Source organism: Mugil cephalus, chromosome 5 (assembly GCF_022458985.1).
Source record: "Mugil cephalus isolate CIBA_MC_2020 chromosome 5, CIBA_Mcephalus_1.1, whole genome shotgun sequence".
NCBI classification, from domain to species: Eukaryota; Metazoa; Chordata; class Actinopteri; order Mugiliformes; family Mugilidae; genus Mugil; species Mugil cephalus.
In genome coordinates, this window is record NC_061774.1 from 7988359 (window position 1) to 8007935 (window position 19577).

Genomic DNA, 19577 nt, shown 5'->3' on the forward strand with positions numbered 1-19577 from the left:
GACTACTTTAATTATTGACCTGCGTGCATTTTAAGGCTCACAAAACTGTATTTTCATGGCTTCTTATCAAAATGCTTACCTTTAACCTCTTCCACATATACAAATACAATCAAATGTGTCTGGAAAACTACTGATCAAAAATGAAAACCGGATTGAAACTGTTATTTTAATCTGAGGAAATAAATCTAACAGACTCATACAAACAAGGGCATGTCTAATCAATCATATTTTCCTCATGTGTCAAGGCATTTTCCCTCCACGTTTTTCAGCAAAACCTAAAAGCCCCACAGGGAGACTTGCAAAGAAATAATAAGAGCATGTATGTTGTATGACACCGGAAAATAATTTGTGCTTTTAGGATATTTTCTTAACAAAAAAAAAACTAACAAGCTGTCAGATGGGATCGTTTAAACTGTTGTGATGCATGTACAAAAACGTACAAAGAAAAACAAACAGGAAACTTAAATGCACATACAAGTGAGCTGCCTCAGCAGCTTGAATACACCCAATAACAAAAGAAGTGCTCAATATTTTTTTTTTTTTGGCACAAACTCAGTTATGAACATTTTGAGTGTTCATCATCACAGCTTTATCATACGGCTCTAATGGCATTAAAACTGTAAAACTTTGCTGCAGCATCACAGATATTCCACTACTTTAAATGTCAGCCCACGTTTGACACTGACTGAAGAAACAAGCATCTTTTTAATTTTTTTGATCCTTTTTCTTTCCAACATGTGGTACATTTAGAGCATCATTAGGTGAGTCAGCATTTGCTTGGGATACTGGATGAACAAAAAGGGGAAAAAAGGTGACTTGATAACAAAGAACATATTGATTCAAACTATGGACAAAGAAGAATCTAAGTTTGAAAATAAATATTTTTCTTCTCCATTAAAAAAAAAAAAAAAGAAAAAGAAAAAAAAGAGCAAACTGAACAATATCTGTGTGTCTTCTTTGTCCCAACTCTCTCAGAGGCACTGAGAAATATGGACAGATTTCTCTTTTCAGTGGGCATGCAGTCCACAGGATCACAATGACCCCTGACAAAAACCCTGTGGAGCAGTAGCCATTCACTTGTCGGTCACGGGGTTGAAGATGATAATGGTTAACATCCAACTGGAGCAAAAGATTTAGAGACCGAGCATTCAGAACAGCTGTCATCCTGACTGGACCGTCCACATTTGCTTTCCTTCCTCTAGGCCACATAGTTGTACTGGTTGGAGTTCTCCTTGTCACGCTCCATATAGTCCCTGTCAATAAGAGACTCTATCCTCTTCTTCAAGTCAGCAGGCTGAAAGGGAGGAACACAAAGAGGAGAACACATGAAGCACATGTCAACATTTGCGAGGTAAATGTTAGATACACATTAGCATTCTCAATTTACCAACACACTGGCCATTCTTTCTAAATCCAGTCTCTAGTCTAATGAACTTCATTTTAACTTCCCAGTTGCAATCCATTAACTATCAGAGCCATTTACCTGTTATTAAGAAAAACCTGTGAACGTGTGTATCAAAGTTAGAAGTATTAGATCAAATTTCAGTACATTCTTTTTACTTTAGATTCACTCACAGATGATTATTTCTTAATTTCCACAAATCCTAAGCTACATTTATAAACTGTAACTCAAATCTCTATTCTCTGCTCACTTAGATGGAGCCACATTGTCCCATTTCACCTGTAACACAATGTCCCCCTCAGGCGCTAGGAGTAATTACACAAACGGCATTGACGCATGCGCGTCACATAAGCCTGCAGCGTCACAAAAAGCTGATGAGACCTTCAAGACTGTTAAGTGTATTACATATAGAGCTAAGGTGCATCTACAGCATGAATGTGAAGCAAGACTATAAATCAGGCTTGAAGTCTATAGCTCATCAGCCTTGTTTAAAAAAAAAAAAAAGTGCCTCACATCAAAATATAAATCTGAAGACACACTGTTTGTGAATTACGTACACATTGAACAATGACAGTAACAGCATTTAACAAAATATGGCCGCTGTATGCACCTATCAGGCATAACATTATGACCACCTTCCTGATATTCTCTATGTCTCCCTTGTGCCTCATCAGAGAATGGACATTTGTCTTCTGAGGGTGTCCTGTGGTGTCTCGTAACAATATTGTTACTGCTGCTATCAAGGAGAGTCATTGCCAAAGGCTTCCCAGCAGAACATTGTTTTGTCACAAGATGGTTAATGGTATTTACTCCTCCTGTCAGTGGTTTTAATGTTGTGTGGTCAGTGTACTAATTATATGAAAGACATCCCTCTGGACCCGATTGACTGTATAAATATATGTTTTTTTTTTGTTTTTATTTTAATGCTTTAATATAATTAATCTAATTCCCCACTCAAACCAGTGCGTCTTAAAAACTGTATTTCAATAGACTGTCCACCACACCATGACACCTCACCATGACAGAAATGCCAGAAAAAGACACAAAGTCATGCTCATCACCTTGACAGGGAACTTGAGCTGGTTGTAAACCTCAGACATCAAGAGATTATGAGTCAGAGTCTTCCTCATCTTCATGATCCGCACAATGGCAGCATCGATCTGGTACTGACGATCCTGAAAGACCCTTTCTGTGGTGCTGGCCTGTTCCTCCACCTGGGGTAAAGCACATATGTTCAGATCACATCCCAAATTTATTATTGTTATTAAAATTGAGGAAGCGACTGTAAGACAGCAGTTATACCGTTTCTTTCATCTGTATCTGGTTTATCTTGATCCTGAAGAGCTTATGTTTGAAGTCATCATTGCAAGAAAACTTGTCCCCGTCCTCCACATCTTTGCTCTTTGGGATTTTAGTGAGGACACGTGCTTTTCCACATGCAAGCGACTGCAGCGTCCGCCGCAGTTCACTGTCCTCTGTAAACCAGCAGGCACACAGTGTTTTAGATCAGTGGTGCTGAATAAAGAGGACATCCCTTCTTTGTGAAAAATCAATGCGCTGCCAACCAAACTTTGATGTGATAATACAGACCTATTCCTGTGGCCAGTTTGATCTCCTCCAGCGTGAACTCCTCTCCTTCGTTAAACATTAGTAGCACAAGTGTTTGGAAAAGTGACACCTGCAGCTCCTTCTTGCCCTTTAGCAAGAAAAATCAAAGGGAACATTTGACATTACGTTTTGTTCTCTGAGTGACCCCCGGAGCACTCTCAGAAAAGGGTTACAGACCTCTTTGAATTCTGCTTTCAGGACACAGTGTCCCAGTGTTGATTGCCACTGCAGCTTCCTGCCACTGTGTTTGCCCAGGTAGAAAGTCTTGAAGATCTCTTGCAGTCGCACCATCTGGACAAAGATAACAAAGGTGTTCCAAAGCAACACTCAGTATTTTTATTGCACAGGAGGTTATAAAAACAGCATATTCCAAAAATCTCAATATTTGCTCAGCACTAACCTCAGGAGGCAGGTGCACTTCCATTGGGACGTAGGTTGGCCAATAGCCCATGGTTAGGATGTTCACCGTCAGCTCAATGTTGCCGGGGATGTTTTGGCACTGCATATACTACAGAAATACAAAGACACATGTTTATGCATCTGTACCATGCATGAATTCAATTTTATATTACTCAATAAAACAAATATGTGTGGAAAACTGGAACTGCACAAAAAAACATGGAGCATTGATGTCAAATTGGTCTATGAACCCACTTTAAATCACTAACAGAGTCTAACTTGTTGAGTCAGTGGTGATAGAAATACAGATCATGTCAATCATCAAAATATTTTTTGGCCTTTTGTGCCACTATTGGATAGTTGTATGTGGAAAGGGACGTAATGGGACAAGAAAGACATTGAGGGCAATAGCTTTCGTTTATGGAGACTGTATGTAAGAAGTTTATAATGTTTTAAGCTCAGGTCTAACTACAAGAGATTTAAAACCATGTCTTTAATCTCAGACTTACACACTTGGAAAAAAAAAAAAAGTTTTAATTTTCTAGCCTCAAAGGATAAAACATCAGCTAATACCATCAGCTGCTCCGTATCCTTGTAGATTTGTTTCTCTCAAGTATTGATGTAAATCCATCTTTTAAAAGCTCAATATCCAACATGTCTAAGTTATGGTGCCCTTTGTCAGGAGATGTGAAATTGGGGATAGATCAGTCTGAAACTCCTGTAGTAGGAACGCCTTGCGTTACATGCTTAATATTTAAGTGGCAGATTTTCTAAGTTCCACCTTCCACTTCACAGACAGTAAAGTCATTTTTGAATAAGACCAGAAGGATAATTAGTTTTATTATCATGGTTTGGTGAAAAACAAACTGTAGTTGCTTCATTGTACTGAAGTTTCACTAAAACTGATGAAGTGGATGCTTTGTATACAGTGGCCTTATCTATCATGGACATACCTGTTTGAACTGCACCATGATGTCTTTAGAAAGCTCCATGTCCTTGAACATACCCTCTAGTTTGCTGGTGAATGCCGCTCCACATTCTAGGAAGACACCAAGAGGTCAACATGCATCGAGCGCGGGTGTCGGGATTCGATCTCTCGTCATTTCTTTCAAATCGTGGGTTATGTCCATTAGACTTACCGTGTTTAAGCTTTGACAACATTGATTTTTCAGCATCCACAGAGGCACTTTTTCCAACCAGCAACCTCTTGGCGAGATCCTTTTTATAAAAGGCCTCAAAAACATCTTTTCCTACAACAGACACACATCATTCAAATAAAAACAGCCATAAAAGTGAAAAAAATAAGAATAAAACAAAAATGACAGTAAATATTACCATAGATGAATCTAAAGATTATCATGATTTTATCCAGCATCTTCTCCAGTTCCTCATCCGTTGCCTCTTTGTTTCCTGCCCTTAGCTTTGAATCCACATGTTTAGCTGTGAACAAGTTTATATTTTATTCATCAGAGATCATGATTAAACGCTCGTCCATTAAAAGTGTGCCGTTACAAACGGTAAAATTGTAGTCTCTCACCTATAAGCTCAGCTGGTTTATTTGGCCGTTTGTTGATGAATGTTTCAAAAGCCTCCTTCATGGCATTTACGAATTTCTCATTCTTCATGAAGCACACGTCAATGATGTGATCCACCTTGTCTTTGAAGTCCAGCAGCTCTTGCACCATAGTTTTGTCTTTTTCGGGGTTGATTACGATTGTGCTTCCAAAAGCCTGCATTTGTAAAAGAACGATTGAAAACCAATTTAAAACATCCTAAAATAGAACCACACGTGAGAGCGGTAGCACCTGCACGCTGCGTCGTCCTGCACCTTATATCAGCGTTAATGTCGTTATACCTTTATGTATTCTATCCAGTGCTGCAGGAGGACTTGAACACCGCTTCGCACTCGACTGAAGAGCTGATAGAGCAGAGACAGATCCTGAATTCTGTTCTCATCCAACAAGTGGGTCAGCCCTGCAAATGTGTTCAATAACAGACGGTCACAGGTCACTTTCAACACCCAGTATGTAACGTACTGACCCGCAGATGCATTCATGTACTGCTGCAGTGCGACTCGTGTACGTTTAGAGGAGGTATTTAGTGCTGTGTACCTTTCTGCAGCGTTGCAGTGAGATGTTCACCCAGCAACTGCTTCTCCACTGTAGCAATGAGAGGTTTTCTGAGAAGACGGAGAAAGCTCAGGTTACACAAGAATCTCTGCCAGTGTTGAGTTGCAAACCAAGCGCTCTGGAGTGACACTCACTGTGTGCTCTGGTCTAGATATGTGATTACTCTATCAGCCTCCTCCTCCAAGCGTTTGTTTACATGATGGAGATATTCTGGTACCTGTAAAAAACAAACAAGGAACATTCATTTAAAACATCGATGACAATTCTAACCAAATGGTAGAAAAATACATGATATGCACAAGAATACAAAACATTTCAAAGAGATGGCAGTAATATAAATAAATAGGGGCACAAAAAACTCAAGTTAAGAAGTCTGGAACTGGTTGACAAAAAAAACAAGCTTTAAATGTGAAATACATTTAAACTAGAGCGGTAAATCATTTAAAATATTTAACGGCAATGTCCAAAGTAAACGCATAATTAATCACAAATTAACTGAAGATTTTTTTTATATGTTATATGTATGTTGTAAATGTATCTTAAATGGATAGAATCGCGTTGAGCCAGCCGGTCACAGACATAAGAAAAATGCCAAACAAAACCCATAATGTGTCTGGAGTATCCGGTCATATAAATCACCTCTCTCTCCTGCATCAGCCTCTGTCCCTCTGCAGCGTACAGTCGATTAGTTTCCTCCAAAAAGCGCTGCTCAAAGGAGTCTTGATAGATCTGTCAGGGACACAGAGAACACAGGTTTCATTAAAACCATTTGTCAACAGGAAACTGACACTTCATCACACCTCTGTGCACAGGATAATCACAAACAACACTGCCGCCAGAGCTACACTTGTTCTCGTAAAAAGGACAAAACCAAATGACCTGTAACTCCAGATACTCATTTCCAGATTCATCAGTTAGTGCCTGGATTAAGAGAATAATGGACTGGTAGTTGGAATGTTACCTGCAGGTCAGAGAGCATGCTCAGTAGGCTCCTGAGCAGACTGCGGTCTATGGCCTCTCCGTTTCGCTCCCTCTCGATGAGCAGCAGAATCCCGTCGATGGTTTTACTCTGGACCTTCAGATCACTGATGATGTAGAACCTGAACAGCTCCAGACCCATGTCCCTGAAAACAAGAGCAGCTGCTTCAGCGACAGCTACAACAGAAATCAGCCTAACACAACAATAAACATCGACGTCGCTGATTACTCACCAGATCGATGGCAGCATTGAATTTTGTAAAACGTAGGTGCGATCCAAAAACAAAAATATACTTCTAATCATGATCTGCAGAACAATGACAAACGTTCACAGTTAGAACAAGCACTAAGGACATTGTAATTTAGTCTGGAGGTTTAAAGTCACTGAGGTGCTCACAACATGGCTAAGTAAATCACTATTTATACAAATATTATTTTATTGCTATGCAAAAGCTGAATGCACCTTGGAAATCAATAAAGTCCATCTATTCTCTTTTATAGCATAAAAAGAGAACAGATCATGTTAATGTTCAGACCATCTTCTCTGTAGCCGTTCACACTTCCTATTGGTTGGGTGGCAAGCTACACCAGTGGCTCTTCAAATTCCAAGATGGTGTTATTTGCATACAGTGTATTCAGATCAGCTGGTTATAGTCACTGATGTAGTGAGTAACACTGATCATCTCGTTATTAATGGCATCTGACGAGTGAGAAGATGTATTTGGCAGCAAGTGAACATTTTGTTGAAGTTAGAAGCAGGAAAAAAGTGGAAGGATTTAAGTTACTTTGACTAGAGAAACACTACGATGGCTAGAGGGCTGCGCCCACATTTGCATAACTGCTGTTTTTCTGTTGTGGTCAGTACCCATCAAAAGAGGTGGAAGGAAGGAAGAGAGGTGAACAAGTGACAAGGTCACGAGCGACCAGGGATCACTGATGCACATAGGAAGAAAAGGCGGGTTGGTCAAGTCATTCAGGGTGTCCATGCTGACACCTGTCCACTGCTAAAAACTCCTACAATAGGAAAGTCAGACCAAGACCACAGAGCAATGGAAGAAGGTGGCCACGGTCTGATGAGGGAGGTTTTCTTTTACATCATATGGATGACCAGGAGCCTGTGTTTCACTTATATGGGGAGCACATGGCACCAGAATACAGTCGCTGTTGTCATGAGGGGTTCCTTGGTCTGCAACAATGATCAGGAGGTGCAATGTATCAAAGTAACATCTACACGTTTTAAATTAGAAATCGTACCATCTGTCTGCAGTGATCTTGCCAGCACTTGTCAATCTTCTTCAAGAAGAGCACGCTGTCCAGGGCATCCGTAACAACGAGGTTAAGTCAACAATGGACTTTAAATCAAACATTTTACTGCACACTAGCATGTTGCATGACTCACACCCGATAGAATGAATATTCGAAACTGTAAAGGATATTCTCTGAACTGATCAATTTGTGCCTTGATGTGGTCTTCACACACGGCCCTCAGCTGTTTGTAAAGCTTGGCGGAAATCTTATGGGAGCAGAGGTTTTCAACAGCCTGAAGGGGACAGAAAAAAAAAAGTCATGAAAATGATGACAGGAAGGCAGCTGTCCACAAGACGGCGGGCTTCGTCTGAGAGGTCAGCAGATGTCTTCTGATACCTGGTAGAGCTCCTCTAGATTGTACTTGATTGAAGTGCTGTTCTGTATGGCCTCCACCGCCTCCTTCAGCTTCTGCCAGGTCTCCTGAGTGTAGTTCTCGGGCAACTTAGGCTTTTCTGAGAAGCAGAAACAAATCACAGTCGACTGTGACACCACTATGAGCCGGAGCAAGATGGCAGAGCTCACTGGACCACTATGCTGTGTCACTGACAACGGCACTATTTTAAAGCAACTGTGTTTGTTTCTATTGAAAGCATAGCTGCATGATAATCACATCTGGTTACTGAATTGTGCTTCTCGTTACTACATCGAAATCTAAATTTATGACATCCTGAAACAACTGTAGACCCTCACAAAGATCAACTATATCAGTCCACCTGGACATGGATGGTGGTCGCCCGTTTGTTCTTCTCCCTCCAGCTACATACGGGGTGGTGAGAAACTTGGACTGCAGGGTCACTAGCTTGAAGACCCCTTACATTCACAGCTGGACCTTCTTTAAGCAAGGCACCTAACCCCTAAAACTGCTCCCGGGGCGCCCTGTATGGCTGCCCACAGTATCATCTGTATAATAATAGTAATAATAGATATAATCACTACTCTTCTACATGCAGAGAACAAATTCAGTGTGTGTACTATCAGAAGGTATTTGGTCTGACTAGTGTATCTGATGAGTGTATGTTGCCATGCTTGCTTGTACATTTTCAATGCTTGTACATTTTTAATTGAATTAAACCATTATCAATTTTTCTATATAAAAAAAACAAACATGCAAAAGCACAAAATTGGCATTTTTGACACATCTATATATTGTATTTAATTGCTCCTACTGTACTGTACAGGAGTATTTGAAATTTATTTGATTTCATATGTTAAAAGTTTAATAGCAGCACTAACTGACATTCACTGTTCATGCAGTGGGAAAAAAATGTATTGCCATTTAATAAAATATAGCAACAATTAGTTAAATTAAATGTCTTCTTATAGGAAAAAGATGGTCTCTTTCTTTTATAATATTTGCTTCAACTCAAATGACTTTTTTTGGCACGAGGTAATATGCACTCACTTGCCACTTCATTAGGAACACTAATTAACACAAATGCATCCTAGTATAACTAAATCTTAGCCTAATGAATGCTATTGTGTTCAGTTTATATTAAAACAGTGTAAGAAAGTTGGTAGTTCAACTGTATGATGATTTTGGAGGGTGTAGTTTGTGGTGCTGTCACCAAAATTAGTTATTTGAAACAAATGCTGACTACCACAACCTTCATGAAGTTAATATTTAGTGCAGGACTGTCACATTAGAATCGATTCATTTTCTCTGTGTAGATAATGAACTGTTAAGTATGTATATATATGTATATGTATATATATAACACAGTGTTAATATTAACCTGGGTGTTTTCCAGTATGGCAAACTTCGCACTGCCTTATTTTAAATTATTCTTTGTATAATTTTTTGTACCCATGTGGCTTTTTTTAGGGTGTTAAACAACAACATTTTTAAGTCCATCCTTCACATTAATCCGTGTTCAAAAATGACACAGAAAAATGCAAAGTTTAGTCAAAAATCAAGGGCATTTTAACACATTTCTGAGTGCAATAACTCGGCTACATTCTACACACACTGATCTGTAATTGTTAAATCTGAACCTAATGTGCTGTCCAGTGGGTAACAGTAGGGGTGTGTTAGCAGGTGGAGTTTCAGTGTTGTTTTAGGGGCTTTTTTTTCATGCATTAGAGTCTCAGGTACCTCTGAAGTTCTTGATGACTAGTTTCTTGGCAGCACCGGGTTTACTGTTGGAGAAGGTGCCGGAGCCTGCGGTTTTGGTCAGTCCGTTTGCATGGTGCCCCACGCCACCGGACAGGAACATGGCTTTGCTTTTGTTATTGGAGCACGAAGCAGCAGCAGCAGCGGCGGCGGCGGCGGCGGCGGCAGCCTCCTCAGCCATCTTCACATCCAGTCCAATGAAATCCACTGAATCCTCAAACCTCAACTTCTTCTGGATGTGCAGGGGAGTGGGAGAGGAGGAGGAGGAGGAGGAGGAAGAGGAAGAGGAGGAATTCAGGGTCTTTGGAGGCGAAGAAGAGATCGTGTCGCTGGTGTCTTCCCTCTCTGATCCGTTTATTTTCCTCTTCTTCGCAGATGTGATGTTGCCGCTGTCGCTTTTGACATCAGTAGCCGCGGGTCTAGCCTCCTGGGTTGGCGGTGGTGGGGGATTAGGGGAAGATAAACCTGTTGGAAACATGAAAAAACGGGAATACTAATTCTTAACAGCCAGTCTTCTGATTAGAAACTTCCAGACTTGCCGGGAGGAAGAGCTCAATTATCCGGGAGCTTTTATCTGCCTTAACGCGGAGGGGTTTTAACCGAAAAGTCCTTTATTCGGCATTAAAACCCGCAATAAATTGCAAACTACACAGCTCCACTTGGACCTAGCCTTGTCTCTTTCTTGTTATTGCTGGCAGAAAAGATGGTTGGCTATTGCTTCCTCTTTTCGCCTCTCTTGTCTAACCGCGTCGTAAAGTCGTTTAGTGGGAGACGGTTGAGTCGGTCGGCCGTTAAAGAAAATGATTTACGGGAGAAATGTAGCTACAACAAGAACGGGCTCATGTGATAGTAAAAAACGCTTGTTTAACACGAGGGAATATGTTCGCGTATAAAGGCTGGTCTGTGACCCCACCGGAAGTACTTTGTACAAAGTACTTTTTGCACAAGCGTGTTTTTTATATGGACCGCGGTGCAGTAACTCCTTTGGCCACGAGATGGCGCCGCGAGGACGCCATTGGTCCTGACATTACCAAACTAGGACTGACTCATTATTTATCCACTTTAATTTAAAACAGGATGTTTTTAACTATTTTTTATTACTATTTAAATTCTCTGACAGGGACAAAACACTTGAATTTGATTGAAATGTTTATAAAGTCAAGCGTTGTCCCCTTGTCACAGTATCTTTTTAATTTTGGAGATGTAACAGTGTAACAGTCCTGCACTAAATACCCATTTATGACACTTATAATGTTCAATTTATGTTGTAACAGAGTAAGTAGTGTCAGAAATCAACTGTTTGAATATTTTGGGGGATGTAGTTTGTGGTGATGTTAAACTAAATTGAGTTGAACACAAAAGTATTTCTGGCCACTGAGTAAAAATAATAAGCAAAACCAGAAAAGCTGCATTTAGATGTATTAAAATGCAAATTTGAAGTGCTCCTACTGCACTGAACATAGAATGTATTTTACTCCATAAACCACTCAAGAAAACAAATGTTTACCAACTGCAATAACAGCCACTTAATTGTTGCTACACTAGTGAAACCAAATATGCAGCCAGTTAATCAAATAAATACCTATATACATTTATTTAACACCTTAAAAGCTGTATTTTTTCCATTGGATAAAAATTAGATAGGGACTCCAGCTCTTCCCCTACCACAGAGCTGCCTTAGGTATCTGTTTATCCAGCCACGAGGTTCCCTCCTTCTTAATGCTGCCTCCACAGTACACAGCAGCTTAGAGGAGGGCCCCAGGGACAAAAGTCTGGTAAAACATGTCTAGCAGCTTCCAGCAGATAACAAAGAACATCATCCTCCTGAGGAATACTGTATGCTGAGTCTATGTTAGGCGACCAGTTTGTGATCCAGCTGTAGACCCAGGTACGTATAGATCTGAACCACTTCTGTACACTCTGTTGATGGTGGGGTCTGGTCCTCCAGAAATCCACTACTATCTCTTTGTTCTTAGCTGTACAGATCCAAAGGGGGTTCACTCCTCACCATGATACACAGGTGTTCACTAGATTCTCATACTCCTGTCTATTCCTGACACATCACACAATTGTATTTTCATCTGAGAACTTCTGCAGTGTGACTGTGTTGTAGTGGAACTCAGGTGTACAGGGTGAATAGGACAGGGGAGAGCACAGTTATTTGTGGTGCTCCAGTGCTGCTGACGATAGTCCTGGACGTGTACTTCCCCAGCCGGACAAACTGAGGTTTCCCGGATAGGTGTCTACCCTCTGAAGGTATAGGCTCAAGTTAAACACAGATTGAAGGGGCTCTGACAGCTCAGAAGCTAAGGTCCTGAGTAATCGTGGGGTCACTCCTGCTTCGCTAGCTGGAAGTGGCTTCTTGATATGTAATTTATAGTGTAAATAACAGTATATATATATATATATATATATATATATATATATATATATATATATATATATATATATATATATATATATATATATACACAATAGAATCATTAAAATTAATATAGATAATAGAAACATTATTCTAGGTAAGTCAACTCTCTTTCTTTGTGCTTTGTTTTAAACATACTGACCCAAAAGCACCACTAAATTATGCTTGGCTTCACATTTAAAATAAATTCTAATGAGTTTGTGCTTGGTTTACACGTAAAATGATTATTATCATATTTGTCGTCAATTTAACTGTATGAAAGAAAGGAAAAAAACGGTCTCCGTCCATGGATTTTGTAACTACTAATATTTCCTGAAGTTACCTCATACAGCCAATGAGTTGCCTAGGTGACAAGACAAGTTGTGACCGTACATGCCGTAAAGAAACGTGTCGTAACACTGACGCAACACTTACAGAGCTGGTCATCCACTAGCAAACAGGCGTGGAATAGCTATAGCTAATGCTACCATAGCATTACTTGATAGATGAGTTGTATATCTGTAATTTCATTGTTCACCGGGCCCAATCTGGTGCAGTAACTTCGGACGAGCTCCGACACACTTGAGGAACGTGATTAACGGCGACCAACGAGGATGTTTAAGAAGTAGGTGGTTAATTATTACGTTATATGGAATCGCTGGGTAGCTACAGTCATGAGGCTAATGCTAACTGATTAGCCATCGCGTCTTCCAGTTAGGAAGCTAATGTTCAGTTAATGAGACAAGTACACATTAGTTATGATGATGTCTGAGAGTCTTAGTTATTCATATTAGAGTTGAACTGCGACAGACCAGGGAAAAAAATCTGAGTGGTCATATCTGACTGATTCATTGAAAACCTGCAGGCACTAGTTTAAGATTATTAATTAACACTTTCAAATTACAGCTTGACTTGGTATGAATAACTGAAATGAGTGTGCACAGTTTTCAAAATGTAAGTGTATGTTGAAATAAAATATGAAACAACACTAGAATGTTTCCTTGACTATAATAGGAACATGTTTGTTCATTTCACAGTATATTTTGGTCTGATCTGGTTAAAATTATTGGCACCACTGGATTTCAAAAACACAAATACTCAAAACACTTGGATGTATTGAAAAGTAAAGTGTTGTCCACTTGTCACAGTATCTTTTTACTTTAGAAGGTACTGTAGATGGTTAACAATCACTGGCCAAAACATTAGGTACACTATTGATAACATTTTCTAATATAACATTCCTCCACTAAATACCCATTTACCCTGCAAACACTTAATATATTCTCACAATCATTCCCTTGTATTTGTTTTCGAAATATTTGACAGCGATGGCTCTAAAATGTTTCAAATGTTCAAACATAGGCTATTCTTGCATCTTGCTGCTGCTTTTCCTTTGCTGATTGTTCAAGTTCTTCAAAGTTTGCATGGGTTCTTCTTGCAGTGGTGCATTTTAGCTCTCTCTTCAAAGGTTTTCAGCCAGAATTCATTTAGCCATTCATTGGGTGACATACGTTCACCTGCCAGTCCATTAGGTACGCCAGTGATAACGAATGCATCTTATATAAATGTGATGCATCAAATTCCATTTTCATGATTATTGTAATGTTTCATTGGAGGATATAGTTTGTGGTGCTGTTTAACTGGATTGAATTAAACACTTCAGTTTTTAGCCCACTGACTAGATAGACAGATAGATAGATAAACTGAATAAAATGGGTCTTTCAAAATGGTTTGTGCATTTGTGTCGATACAACACACTATAATTTAATAGCATTACAAACACAGTTGAATCAACAGCCCCTGCTTATTTTAAGCAAATACTCAATACTAATATTTCATGAAGCTAATATTCAGTGCAGAACCTGTTATATTAGAAGATATTCACTTTCACTAGTGTACCTAATCAACTAAGTGAGGGTATTTCCATCAAAATTCCCAGTTTGGGATGAGTAAAGTATCTATCTATCTATCTAATCTAATCTAATCTAATCTAATCTAATCTAATCCATGAGTGTTTTTGCGAACATTAGTGTTGCCTTCAGTGGCTTAGTTGCACATAAAACACTTATAAAACCACAAGTAAAAAGAAAGATCAAATAAAATCCTGTCAGACAAGTAATCAGCAATCCAGGAGACATAGTATAATCTTAAAGTATAGACTTAAAGCACCACCTAAGTCAGCCTGCAGCTTGTTTGTTTTAGTCAAATATGCTGAAACAGAAATGAACTGCCTCAGGATATCCCTAAACCGTTTTCTAAGAATAAAAGAATATTTTTAGTGTTTTTAACAAATTTTTCCAGATCTCTCAACATGTTTCTTGCCCTCTTGTCAGATTTGACGAGAAGGAAAATGTGTCCAACTGCATCCAGCTGAAGACATCGGTGATCAAAGGCATCAAAAATCAGCTGCTGGAACAGTTTCCTGACATCGAGTCATGGCTCAATCACATAATGCCAAAAAAGGACCCAGTAAAAATAGTGAGATGGTATGATCTGTCATTTTCTTTCCTGCCTGTGTGCAATATCTTCTTGTCAACCGAATTCTCTTCTAATGGTGTTACAATTATTTATTCCAGCCATGAACACATTGAAATCCTGACAGTGAATGGAGAACTGCTTTTCTTCAGACAGAGAGAAGGACCTTTTTACCCAACGCTCAGACTGTTGCATAAATGTGAGATATCTTCGGGCCAACAGGTTGACAGCTGTATTTAAAATGACCGTGTACTGATCAGTTTCTTTGGTCGTAGATCCTTTCATCCTGCCTCACCAGCAAGTAGACAAAGGGGCCATTAAGTTTGTCTTGAGTGGAGCAAACATTATGTGTCCAGGGCTGACGTCACCAGGTGCTAAACTGTACCCGGCTGAAGCGGACACAGTAGTCGTATCCTTTTACACATTGTTTGATCGCCACTTTAAGAAATACACAGATCAGCCACAACATTTAGACCACTAACTTGTGAGATGAATAATATAGATGGTCTCATTAAGATGTTAAGATTAAGATTTAGAAAACCAATGCCACCACCTCACCTGAACATTGTTGCAGACTAGGCCTCGAATGCACAACATTTTTAAATAACTGGATAAGAATAAGCATGTAGAAGAACCTACATGCTTTTTTTAAATAATGTAATTATAAACATGTCTTCTGTCTGGAAGTATTTTACAGAGCATTTTATGAAGATATTTACATTTGTTCACTGGTTATTTATTTTGTTAAAACCATACAGCTCTGAGTGTATTTCATTATAAGAGCAACACACTTAACATAGTTTCTTAACTGTTTATTTTATACAATGAAAAAGGTGGAGGCCGATTTTTTTAATGCTTGACAGACTATATTGGAAAGACTCATTACTTCATTGTACTTAAATTGTACAGTTGCACGGTGCACTTGTGATCTAGGAGTATATGATAAGATAAACGGAAGATAATAACCATTCTTATCAATCACATGTGGGAATTTTACATGTTCGGGAAGTAAAACCCAAACAAGAGCTGCACTGTTAAGTTGCTCTGACCCGGTTGTCTAGCTTTTACAATTTGGCCCTTGTTAAAGTCACTCAGATCTTCCATTTGCCCACATGTCCTGCTTGTAACGTTAACTTTGAGGTCAAATGTTCACTTGCTACCCGATATATCCCCCCGACAGGTACAAGTGATTTGATAATCAGCATTATATGCTACACTTGTCATGATGTTATAACTGATCTGTGTATATTTTTTTTAATACAAATTAGCTTTATATTAAAAATAATAATACACTCTGTTTTAAATACACTTTCCCATGAGTATGTCTTTAACAAGTGGACACAGGCTATAATGGCAGAGGGAAAACAACATGCACTATGTGTTGGTGTAATGAAGATGTCAGCAGAAAGCATGTATGTATATTTTACTAAACTATATCTCTCATAATTCAAGTTTTTTTTTTTTTTTTAAAGTTGTATGAGATATTAATTTTTCTTTGTGTCTCGCTAACAGAGAAAAAGTCAACAAGGGCATTGGAATCGAGAACGTTCACTATTTGAATGACGGCTTGTGGCACATGAAGACGTACAAGTGATGATAAACATCTGCAACACCCAACACACACACACACACACCCATAAAAAATGTGCGGAGCTCTTGGCAGCAAGTCTTAAGCTGCCAGTCTACTGTTTACACCTACAGACTTAGCTGTGTAACCTGCTGGACGCTTTGAATCAACCATCCTTATGCACAAATAAAACAAATCTTGCTTTAAACCACAGTCTCTGTTATCAATTTGATCTACTGAAGGACACTACTTGGGTGTCTGAGAGTAGGATGTGGACATATTTACTCAGGAGTGGCTGGATGTACATGCTCCGCCTGTGAGACCGGTTCATCAACTCACAAGTGTAATCAGGGTTGACTGTGAAATGGCGGCTTTTAACAGCTCTAATAAAACGTTTATGCATATAAGCGTTTATTTAACAAAGATTTAACATGATTTCACCTTTTAAAAAAAGAACTAATAACCAGCGTGAGTTGGATTACTTGACACAAGAATAATTCATTTAATTTTTATTTCCCAAAAGTCACTTCAGCGGGTCAGCTTAAAAATACCAGTGAAACAAACCACTATTTTTTCCTTTAATTTAGAAGAAATATACCGATAACAGTGAGGTATATCTCGTCTATTTATCTGAAGACTAATTCCTATTTGTTTAATACGAATCCAGTTCACTTTGAGATGGAAAGTGCGACATGTATAACCTTAACTCTTGAAATCAGAGGGTGCTTAAAACAAATTCATTTCAAACATTAACAGTACTTTAATAATCAAACCGTACAGATGATCTAGTCTCACGTTTGATATATTTTCCCAGCTCCATCTGCATTCAAAGGATGGCACACCAATCGACTGTGTTTACCATCATTACAATGGAATGGAGATACATATTTTGTGCAAAAGGTACAAAATGTGTACATCAAAGTGTTACTCCCACCCAGTTTTACAAACAGCATTAGAAAACCACCATGCCAAAGTTAAGTTTGCCATCACAGAAGCAAAATATTTAAAATTACACATCCATTTTGCAGGACTGCAAGTCTAGTCATTGTCTGAACCTTCAGGGGGGTAAAATACTAACGAGTCATGAAAGTTGTGCCCATAAGGACGAAGTCTGTAAACTCCATACATCATAACCTGCATCTGATTTGGGGACATCCCGTTAAATGTGACTGCCCTGTCAGAGCAGCAGCCCTCCACCACGTTAGTGGGGTTGTCCTTGATGCTGTCCCTTATCAGGTTCTCCAGACTCTTGCTGTTGAACAGGCCTTTCCCGTGCGAGTCTTCCCCGTTCTCTGCAAACACTCCGGTATATTTCAGACACACGGCCAACTGCTTCTCTTCGCTCAGCTTCCACAGAGCACGTCCTCTTTCTGGACACTTTTCCTCATCCTTGAACACATTCACCAGCCTTCTCAGACCTTCATAGCTTAGAACAATTCCACTGTCGTACGCCACATACTCAAGCTCCCCTGACTTCATAAGATTGCCCAGGTAAAAAGGTTCGCTTGGATCCTTCGTGAGGACGAGATACTTGAGGTTCTCAATGATGGCAAACGTGGTGGGATGTGCCACAAAGAACCAACGCAGGTCCCCGGCGTTTTCATAAGCATGCTGCAGAGCTTTACGCAACCTCATCCATTCGTCTTTTTCATTCAAGTCTACGGCATCGAGCGCCTTAGAGGACTCTGTCGTATAAAACACAGGCTTGTCACAGTGTTTACTCCAAGTGTCTAAAGCAGTTGCCCAGTAGAGAAGGTTCTTGGGCTCAACCATGATGATGCAATAGACCTCGACTTGCTTGTTCAACTCCTTCACTTGACTGTCAGAGAAGTGTCTCAGCTCCTCATCACTTGCGGCCTTGACGTGATGATGGTGGTGGTGTAGGTTTTCTGTCCTGGTATCAATGTTGGGACTGAAACTGCTCAGCAATGACAGTATCAAGCAGAACATGCCACCCAAGGCCATGCCCTTCATGAAAGAGCTCCCGTCAGACAACATGTTGGGGAGGGCAAAAGACACTGGACGAGAGACAGAGACACGTATTTATAGGTTAAGAAATGAACATCGCCATTAATCCAGCTTAAAACCTAAAATATTATCTGAACCTATTCACAGTTATTCTGATATATGTTTGTTTAGAAACTTCACCAGATCATTAGGTACACAGGAAAAAATATACCAACAACCCTGCACTTAATTGTAGCTTCATGATGATTTAAGCATTTGTCAAAGTGGGCTAGCTTAATCAATAAACACACTACATCTGTGTTTAATTCAATCCAGTTTATCAGCACCAGAAAATACATCCTCCAAAAATGAAATACAGTTACAGTTGGATTACCACCTTCCTTAAAATATTTCAGCATTAACATCCATATTGTTCAAATCATAAATTTAATTAAGCTACTTCAGTGTTTTATACCAGAACAGATATTTTTTCAGTGGTGTACCTAATGAGGTTGAAACTGAGTGTATTTCTATGTAAGTAATGAAGTACAGTCAACACAGTTGTAAACACAGTTGTAAACAGTTGTAAACTGCTGGTCATAAAAAAAAATCTAATTTTATCTAGACACAGTATTTGAAATATTGATAACTGGCATGGATGTGACAAACAACACACAAATCTTTGGGCACAAGTTTGAAGGAAAAAAACATGGTGGTCTGAGACCTTTGAACACTGCATACAGGCGTTTTCTAGTATTCACATACCCTCATCAATTAAGGACTCGCCTCAATCAAAATGACTCAGAGCCCAGGTTTAGTTTCATTATACTTGTCTGACCAATGCTCCAAACCTAAACTTCTTAAATATGAAACCATATACGAGGCATATTAAAAAAAAAAAAAATTAAATAAAAATAAAATTCTTACACTAAAATAGTCAGGTAGCCTTCACGTAAGGTAACTTCGACACTGGGACTCCGAACTGACAGCTTAGGTAGCTAGCACTTAGCTCCCTATCAACGATGCTATCAACGCGAATAACTAATTGTTCGCAACAAATTTATCACAAATTATTAGCATTTACTGCACCTAGTCGTGTAACTGCTGACGTGCCCGCTGCTGCTCCCGAGTGTCCCAGTGTCGTTCACTCCTTGCGTTTCCTGTTTCACGAGATACACAACGTCAACACATCAGTTAATCATCAACTACAAGTGTCTTTAATTCCTGTTTCTTCTTCTTTTGTTCGCTTTACT

The 19577-nt window shown here is 39.3% G+C and overlaps 3 protein-coding genes across 5 annotated transcripts; 1 reads left to right on the top strand and 2 right to left on the bottom strand.

Moving 5' to 3' along the window:
- Positions 1 to 152: 152 nt before the first annotated feature.
- Positions 153 to 10859, bottom strand: cul4b (cullin 4B). Its single transcript, XM_047585884.1, has 20 exons — positions 9917 to 10859; positions 8161 to 8276; positions 7953 to 8056; positions 7771 to 7840; positions 6750 to 6823; positions 6500 to 6662; positions 6178 to 6267; positions 5673 to 5755; positions 5521 to 5588; positions 5265 to 5383; positions 4947 to 5139; positions 4745 to 4849; positions 4549 to 4659; positions 4363 to 4448; positions 3411 to 3518; positions 3188 to 3301; positions 2993 to 3098; positions 2705 to 2877; positions 2464 to 2616; positions 153 to 1294 (listed from the first exon to the last, which is right to left on the bottom strand). The coding sequence occupies exons 1-20, from the start codon at positions 10410 to 10412 to the stop codon at positions 1199 to 1201; spliced, it is 2628 nt and encodes an 875-aa protein (XP_047441840.1). The 5' UTR covers positions 10413 to 10859; the 3' UTR covers positions 153 to 1198.
- A 1896-nt stretch (positions 10860 to 12755) lies between these two features.
- Positions 12756 to 16585, top strand: mcts1 (MCTS1 re-initiation and release factor). The gene is made up of 6 exons (XM_047585585.1): positions 12756 to 12960; positions 14669 to 14821; positions 14912 to 15009; positions 15086 to 15219; positions 16155 to 16222; positions 16323 to 16585. Exons 1-6 carry the CDS (start codon positions 12950 to 12952, stop codon positions 16402 to 16404), a joined length of 546 nt encoding a protein of 181 aa, XP_047441541.1. The 5' UTR covers positions 12756 to 12949; the 3' UTR covers positions 16405 to 16585.
- A 286-nt stretch (positions 16586 to 16871) lies between these two features.
- On the bottom strand, positions 16872 to 19577 carry c1galt1c1 (C1GALT1-specific chaperone 1). 3 transcript variants are annotated; one of them, XM_047585583.1, is made up of 2 exons: positions 19252 to 19404; positions 16872 to 18395 (listed from the first exon to the last, which is right to left on the bottom strand). In XM_047585583.1, the coding sequence occupies exon 2, from the start codon at positions 18373 to 18375 to the stop codon at positions 17416 to 17418; it is 960 nt and encodes a 319-aa protein (XP_047441539.1). In that variant the 5' UTR covers positions 18376 to 18395; positions 19252 to 19404; the 3' UTR covers positions 16872 to 17415. The 3 variants fall into 3 exon arrangements, with proteins under 3 accessions (XP_047441539.1, XP_047441538.1, XP_047441537.1); XM_047585582.1 differs by having other exon boundaries at positions 19111 to 19253; XM_047585581.1 differs by lacking the exon at positions 19252 to 19404 and adding an exon at positions 19414 to 19577 and having other exon boundaries at positions 17114 to 18395.

Excerpts from the sequence above, each read along its gene's own strand:
- cul4b (XM_047585884.1), bottom strand. The coding sequence starts at position 10,412 with ATGTTTCCAACAGGTTTATCTTCCCCTAATCCCCCACCACCGCCAACC. Across the intron at positions 5,140-5,264 it reads ACTGGATAGAATACATAAAG|GCTTTTGGAAGCACAATCGT; the intron begins GTATAACGACAT and ends TTACAAATGCAG. Across the intron at positions 3,519-4,362 it reads TCATGGTGCAGTTCAAACAG|TATATGCAGTGCCAAAACAT; the intron begins GTATGTCCATGA and ends GTATTTCTGTAG.
- mcts1 (XM_047585585.1), top strand. Across the intron at positions 15,220-16,154 it reads CTGAAGCGGACACAGTAGTC|GCTATAATGGCAGAGGGAAA; the intron begins GTATCCTTTTAC and ends AAGTGGACACAG. Across the intron at positions 16,223-16,322 it reads AAGATGTCAGCAGAAAGCAT|AGAAAAAGTCAACAAGGGCA; the intron begins GTATGTATATTT and ends TCTCGCTAACAG.
- c1galt1c1 (XM_047585583.1), bottom strand. The coding sequence starts at position 18,375 with ATGTTGTCTGACGGGAGCTCTTTCATGAAGGGCATGGCCTTGGGTGGC.